This window comes from Pristiophorus japonicus, chromosome 19 (assembly GCF_044704955.1).
Source record: "Pristiophorus japonicus isolate sPriJap1 chromosome 19, sPriJap1.hap1, whole genome shotgun sequence".
NCBI classification, from domain to species: Eukaryota; Metazoa; Chordata; class Chondrichthyes; family Pristiophoridae; genus Pristiophorus; species Pristiophorus japonicus.
In genome coordinates, this window is record NC_091995.1 from 43,700,131 (window position 1) to 43,707,630 (window position 7,500).

The 7,500-nt window shown below is 49.0% G+C and overlaps 1 protein-coding gene across 2 annotated transcripts in view; it reads left to right on the top strand.

Moving 5' to 3' along the window:
* The window catches only part of LOC139229844 (collagen alpha-1(V) chain-like), a 255,106-nt gene that overhangs the window by 86,167 nt on the left and 161,439 nt on the right, over window positions 1–7,500 (top strand). For both annotated transcript variants that reach the window (XM_070861460.1, XM_070861459.1), the window contains exons 8-9: window positions 4,410–4,463; window positions 5,589–5,642. In XM_070861460.1, the coding sequence (XP_070717561.1) occupies window positions 4,410–4,463; window positions 5,589–5,642 (108 nt within the window). The remainder of the gene's footprint in view (window positions 1–4,409; window positions 4,464–5,588; window positions 5,643–7,500) is intronic.

Consider the following 7,500-nt stretch of genomic DNA (forward strand, 5'->3'; position numbering starts at 1 on the left):
GTGAGTGTGTGTGAGTGTGTGTGAGTGTGTGTGATGTGTGAGTGTGTGATGTGTGTGTGATGTGTGTTTGTGTGAGTGTGTGAGTGTGTGGTGAGTGTGTGTGATGTGTGAGTGTGTGTGAGTGTGTGAGATGTGAGTGTGTGTGATGTGTGTGTGAGTGTGTCAGTGTGTGTGATGTGTGAGTGTGTGAGTGTGTGTGGTGTGAGTGCGATGTGTGTGTGTGAGTGTGTGTGATGTGTGTGTGAGTGTGTGTGATGTGAGTGTGTGTGTGTGTGTGTGTGTGTGTGTGAGTGTGTGTGATGTGTGTTTGAGTGTGTGTGAGTGTGTGAGTGTGTGATGTGTGAGTGTGTGAGTGTGTGTGGTGAGTGTGTGTGAGTGTGTGTAATGTGTGTGAGTGTGTGTAATGTGTGAGTGTGTGTGAGTGTGTGAGTATGTGTGAGTGTGTGTGTGTGTGAGTGTGTGTGATGTGTGAGTGTGTGTGAGTGTGTGAGTGTGTGTGATGTGTGAGTGTGTGAGTGTGTGTGAGTGTGTGTGTGATGTGTGATTGTGTGTGATGTGTGTGTGAGTGTGTGAGTGTGTGTGATGTGTGTGAGTGTGTGATGTGTGTGTGAGTGAGTGTGATGTGTGTGAGTGTGTGTGAGTGTGTGATGTGTGTGTGAGTGTGTGTGTGTGAGCGTGTGAGTGTGTGTGTAAGTGTGTGTTTGTATGTGAGTGTGTCTGTGTGTGTGAGTGAGTGTGTCTGTGTGTGTGTGTGAGAGTGTGAGTGTGTGTGTCTGAGTGTTTGTGTGTGAGTGTTTGAGTGTGTGTGTGTGAGTGTGTTTGTGTGTGTGAGTGTGTGTGATGTGTGTGAGTGTGTGTGATGTGTGTGAGTGTGTGATTGTGTGAGTGTGTGTGAGTGTGTGATGTGTGTGTGAGTGTGTGTGTGATGTGTGTGTGAGTGTGTGTGATGTGTGTGAGTGTATGAGTGTGTGTGATTGTGTGTGATGTGTGTGTGAGTGTGTGAGTGTGTGTGATGTGTGTGAGTGTGTGATGTGTGTGTGAGTGAGTGTGATGTGTGTGAGTGTGTGTGAGTGTGTGATGTGTGTGTGAGTGTGTCTGAGTGTGTGTGATGTGTGTGAGTGTGTGATGTGTGTGAGTGTGTGATGTGTATGTGTGTGTGTGAGTGTTTGAGTGTGTGTGTGTGAGTGTGTTTGTGTGTGTGAGTGTGTGTGATGTGTGTGAGTGTGTGTGATGTGTGTGAGTGTGTGATTGTGTGAGTGTGTGTGAGTGTGTGATGTGTGTGTGAGTGTGTGTGTGATGTGTGTGTGAGTGTGTGTGATGTGTGTGAGTGTATGAGTGTGTGTGATTGTGTGTGATGTGTGTGTGAGTGTGTGAGTGTGTGTGATGTGTGTGAGTGTGTGATGTGTGTTTGTGTGAGTGTGTGAGTGTGTGGTGAGTGTGTGTGATGTGTGAGTGTGTGTGAGTGTGTGAGATGTGAGTGTGTGTGATGTGTGTGTGAGTGTGTCAGTGTGTGTGATGTGTGAGTGTGTGAGTGTGTGTGGTGTGAGTGCGATGTGTGTGTGTGAGTGTGTGTGATGTGTGTGTGAGTGTGTGTGATGTGAGTGTGTGTGTGTGTGTGTGTGTGTGTGAGTGTGTGTGATGTGTGTTTGAGTGTGTGTGAGTGTGTGAGTGTGTGATGTGTGAGTGTGTGAGTGTGTGTGGTGAGTGTGTGTGAGTGTGTGTAATGTGTGAGTGTGTGTGAGTGTGTGAGTATGTGTGTGTGTGAGTATGTGTGAGTGTGTGAGTATGTGTGAGTGTGTGTGTGTGTGAGTGTGTGTGATGTGTGAGTGTGTGTGAGTGTGTGAGTGTGTGTGATGTGTGAGTGTGTGAGTGTGTGTGAGTGTGTGTGTGATGTGTGATTGTGTGTGATGTGTGTGTGAGTGTGTGAGTGTGTGTGATGTGTGTGAGTGTGTGATGTGTGTGTGAGTGTGTGATGTGTGTGTGAGTGTGTGTGTGTGAGCGTGTGAGTGTGTGTGTAAGTGTGTGTTTGTATGTGAGTGTGTCTGTGTGTGTGAGTGAGTGTGTCTGTGTGTGTGTGTGAGAGTGTGAGTGTGTGTGTCTGAGTGTTTGTGTGTGTGAGTGTTTGAGTGTGTGTGTGTGAGTGTGTTTGTGTGTGTGAGTGTGTGTGATGTGTGTGAGTGTGTGTGATGTGTGTGAGTGTGTGATTGTGTGAGTGTGTGTGAGTGTGTGATGTGTGTGTGAGTGTGTGTGTGATGTGTGTGTGAGTGTGTGTGATGTGTGTGAGTGTATGAGTGTGTGTGATTGTGTGTGATGTGTGTGTAAGTGTGTGAGTGTGTGTGATGTGTGTGAGTGTGTGATGTGTGTGTGAGTGAGTGTGATGTGTGTGAGTGTGTGTGAGTGTGTGATGTGTGTGTGAGTGTGTCTGAGTGTGTGTGATGTGTGTGTGAGTGTGTGATGTGTGTGAGTGTGTGATGTGTATTTGTGTGTGTGAGTGTGTGATGTGTGTGTGAGTGTGTGATGTGTGTGTGAGTGTGTGATGTGTGTGTGAGTGTGTGTGTGTGTGAGTGTGTGTTAGAGTGTGAGTGAGTATGAGTGAGTGTGATGTGTGTGAGTGTGTGAGTGAGTGTGTGTGAGTGTGTGTGTGATGTGTGTGTGAGTGAGTGTGAGTGTGTGATGTGTGTGTGAGTGTGTGTGAGTGTGTGAGTGTGTGTGATGTGTGTGTGAGTGTGTGCGTGTGTGTGATGTGTGTGTGAATGTGTGTGAGTGTGTGTGTGATGTGTGTGAGTGTGTGAGAGTGTGTGATGTGTGTGTGAGTGTGTGTGAGTGTGTGTGATGTGTGTGTGAGTGTGTGTGATGTGAGTGTGTGTGTGTGATGTGTGTGTGAGTGTGTGTGAGTTTGTGAGTGTGTGTGATGTGTGTGTGAGTGTGTGAGTGTGTGAGTGTGTGTGATGTGAGTGTGATGTGTGTGTGTGAGTGTGTGTGAGTGTGTGTGAGTGTGTGTGATGTGAGTGTGTGTGTGTGTGTGTGAGTGTGTGTGAGTGTGTGTGTGTGTGATGTGTGTTTGAGTGTGTGTGAGTGTGTGAGTGTGTGATGTGTGAGTGTGTGTGGTGAGTGTGTGTGATGTGTGAGTGTGTGTGATGTGTGAGTGTGTGAGTGTGTGTGATGTGTGAGTGTGTGTGATGTGTGAGTATGTGTGAGTGTGTGAGTGTGTGTGATGTGTGAGTATGTGTGAGTGTGTGAGTATGTGTGAGTGTGTGTGTGTGTGAGTGTGTGTGATGTGTGAGTGTGTGTGAGTGTGTGAGTGTGTGTGATGTGTGAGTGTGTGAGTGTGTGTGATGTGTGTGTGATGTGTGTTTGTGTGAGTGTGTGAGTGTGTGGTGAGTGTGGTGTGAGTGTGATGTGTGTGTGTGAGTGTGTGTGATGTGTGTGTGAGTGTGTGTGATGTGAGTGTGTGTGTGTGTGTGTGTGTGTGTGTGAGTGTGTGTGATGTGTGTTTGAGTGTGTTTGAGTGTGTGTGAGTGTGTGATGTGTGAGTGTGTGAGTGTGTGTGGTGAGTGTGTGTGAGTGTGTGTGAGTGTGTGAGTATGTGTGAGTGTGTGAGTATGTGTGAGTGTGTGAGTATGTGTGAGTGTGTGTGTGTGTGAGTGTGTGTGATGTGTGAGTGTGTGTGAGTGTGTGAGTGTGTGAGATGTGAGTGTGTGTGATGTGTGTGTGAGTGTGTCAGTGTGTGTGATGTGTGAGTGTGTGAGTGTGTGTGGTGTGAGTGTGATGTGTGTGATGTGAGTGTGTGTGTGTGTGTGTGTGTGTGTGTGAGTGTGTGTGATGTGTGTTTGAGTGTGTTTGAGTGTGTGTGATGTGTGAGTGTGTGTGAGTGTGTGAGTGTGTGTGATGTGTGAGTGTGTGAGTGTGTGTGAGTGTGTGTGTGATGTGTGTTTGAGTGTGTGAGTGTGTGATGTGTGAGTGTGTGTGAATGTGTGAGATGTGAGTGTGTGTGATGTGTGTGTGAGTGTGTGTGAGTGTGTCAGTGTGTGTGATGTGTGTGTGTGTGAGTGTGTGTGATGTGTGATGTGTGTGAGTGTGTGAGTGTCTGTGATGTGTGAGTGTGTGAGTGTGTGTGATGTGTGAGTGTGTGTGATGTGTGTGTGAGTGTGTGTGAGTATGTGAGTGTGTGTGATGTGTGAGTGTGTGTGAGTGTGTGTGATGTGTGAGTGTGTGCGATGTGTGAGTGTGTGTGATGTGTGAGTGTGTGTGATGTGTGAGTGTGTGTGAGTGTGTGTGATGTGTGAGTGTGTGCGATGTGTGAGTGTGTGTGTGTGATGTGTGAGTGTGTGTGATGTGTGAGTGTGTGTGAGTTGAGCCGAGATGCGATGCTGACTGATCTGGTGACGCTGGGCTTTGTGTCCTCGCAGGGTGACCGAGGATTCGATGGTCTGCCGGGCCTGCCGGGGGAGAAGGGGAACCGGGTGAGTACGTGGCCCAACGGGATTCCCGGGCGGGCTGCTTCAAGCAAGTGGACGAATGTGTCCTCAAAACAGCACGCATGGGGGCATCGCTCCTGCGTGGATTAACTGTGAGCTGGGCCAATCGGAAGTTCCACCCTCAGGTGCTTCACCCATCACCAGGTGGCATGCGAATCGCAGCCAAGGGCAGGGTGTGGCGTTAAACCGAGGCCCCGTCTGCCCCCTCGGGCGGGCGAAACGATTCCACGGCCACTATTTCGAAGAGGGGCAGAGGAGTGTGGTGGGGCCTATATTTATCCTTCAGCCAGCAGTTATCCATCCGGTCGATTGGTGTTTACCGCGTCCTGCTGTGCCCAAACTGCCCTGCGTTACAACAGTGACTGCACTTCACAGGTACCTCATTGGCTATAAAGGGCCTGAGCTTGTAAAGGGGCCCAATAGAAACACAGCTTCTTTGTTTCTCAGTTTGGACAATGAACCCGCGTGGAGTCAATTCTCCGCCTGCGAGCTTCTGACACATCAGCAGTACCGAATCCACACCACTACTGCACCATTCTCATCCGTGTTTACAAATCGCTCCGTGGCCCCGTCCCTCCCTATCTCTGTAATCTCCTCCAACCCCTCCGAGATATCTGCACTCCTCTAATTCTCCCCTCCTGAGCATCCCTGATTATAATCACTCCACCATCGGTGGCCGTGCCTTCTGTTGCCTGGGCCCCAAGCTCTGGAACTCACCGCCTCTCTACCTCTCCTTCCTCCTTCAGGCTGCTCCTTAAAACCTCCCTCTTTGACCAAGCTTTTGGTCACCTGCGCTAATTTCTCCTCATGTGGCTCGGTGTCACATTGTTTTATCGTATAACACTCCTGTGATGCGCGTTGGGACGTTTCACTACGTTAAAGGCACTATACAAACACAAGTTGTTGTTGTAGCCCCCCCCCCCGTCCATTGAGGCTGAGACACGGTGGATGGTGGGCTGGGCGCGCGGCCACCATTTTCCGACGCGTTGCTCCCGACGGGCGAGGCTCGTTTGTTTATCTGGAAGCCCGGCGACGGGATCGTCACTCCCGGCCCGTCTCCCGGGAGCTGCTCCTCACCATCCGTCTCATTCTTTGTTTCTGTTGCTTTAGGGAGAGCCCGGAGCGCAGGGACCGCTGGGAAACATCGGGGAAGACGGAGAGAGGGTGAGTGTCCGGCCTCGCTGCACCGGGGACCATGCAGGCGCGCGACGCGTTGCGAAATGGTCGCCGCCGCCGGGGTGGGGGCTCGCGGTCAGTGGGTTTGGCCGGAGGCCGTTTGTCCGCGGTCACAGACCGCAGCGGGATCGATGTCCAGACGGGTTGAAGCAGAAGTCCACTCGCCCGGGGAGTGCCGTCGCTCAGCTGTGGCTCAGTGGGCAGCACTCTCGCCTCTGAGTCAGAAGGTTGTGGGCTCAAGTCCCACTCCAGGGACTCGAGCACATAAATCTAGGCTGACACTCCCAGGGCAGTGCTGAGGGAGTGCTGCACTGTTGGAAGTGCTGTCCTTTGGCTGAGACGTTAAACTGAGGCCCCGTCTGCTCTCTCAGGTGAATGTAAAAGATCCCAAGGCACTATTTCGAAGAAGAGCAGGGGAGCTATTCCCGGTGTCCTGGGGCCAATATTTATCCCTCAATCAACATAACAAAAAAACAGATTATCTGGTCATTGTCACGTTGCTGTTTGTGGGAGCTTGCTGTGCACAAATTGGCTGCCGCGTTTCCCACATTACAACAGTGACTACACTCCAAAAGCACTTCATTGGCTGTAAAGCGTTTTGGGACGTAATGAGATTGTGAAAGGCGCTATATAAATGCAAGTCTTTCTTTTACCAGAGCTCTCCTCACTTTTCCGTCTCTTTTGTTTGTTTATTGTGTGTGAGTTAAGATGTGAGAGAGAGAGAGGATGAACAGTTAGCACGTGTCAGCTTCGAGAACCTTGATACGAGAGTTACAGTCCCTCTGGTCTCTGTGTGGGGGCAGTGTCGATGTGTTTGGGAAGTTTTCCTCTGATCAGTTATTTCACCAGTGAAGTGATAAACACCTCAATTTATTTTTAAAGTGAAGGAGATCTTCAGAAGCACAGTCCCACAAAGTGACTTGATGAATTCGGCCAACAAAGGGTTGAAATTCGCTTGGTGAGAAAGACTGTGAATATTTTTTTACAGATAGGGGAACCAGAGGATATGTTGCCGAGAGTTTTGCGACCAGCAATTTCAACACTCATGCCAGTTACATAAGAACATAAGAATTAGGAGCAGGAGTCGGCCATACGGCCCCTCGAGTCCGCTCCACCATTCATTGGCCCTGAAATCCCGGTTTCTTCTTCCCGCGGGCGTTCGACTAAAAATAGGAGAAAAGATGCACACTTACCTTTTGGTCAAAGCTCGCCAGAGATCCCGGACTCGAGGCCTCCTCTTCTTGTGCACGGAGCGCGTTCACGTTGGGACATCCGTAGGAGTCACGTGGGCCTGCACACCCAATCACGGTCAAATAGTTTCTCATTCATAGTAATAGGAGTTAATAAGTCCGAAACTCCTATTACTATGAATGAGAAACAGCCCCCAAAACACCCAAACACCACATAAAACATTAAAAAAACACCTCACATAAATACATTATAGAAATTAAAGTTGATAGAAATGTTTTTGAAAAAAAAATATGTGCCGATTTTTTTTAAAAGGTTTTAATTATGGTTTAAAATAAAATGATCTGAGTGGACAGGGTTCTTAACATAAATATGTATTTTTACATTTTATTTTAATATGTTTTTGATATGTTTTTAAACTCTGATACTGGTAAAAGTAGCCTATGCGCCTGCTTTTACCAGGTGCAAGAGTTTTAAGGACATTTGCTGGGCAAGAGACAGACAAATAGCCCAATCTCCACCGTGGGAATGTACTTCTCCCCGAGGATGATGCGATGTGTCAAACCAGAAACTTGACAGATCGGAAAAGCCGGTTTTCAGCGCATGCACATTGCGCGCCGAAAACCGCTTCTCCGATGCCTTCCCGGGTCTGTACACA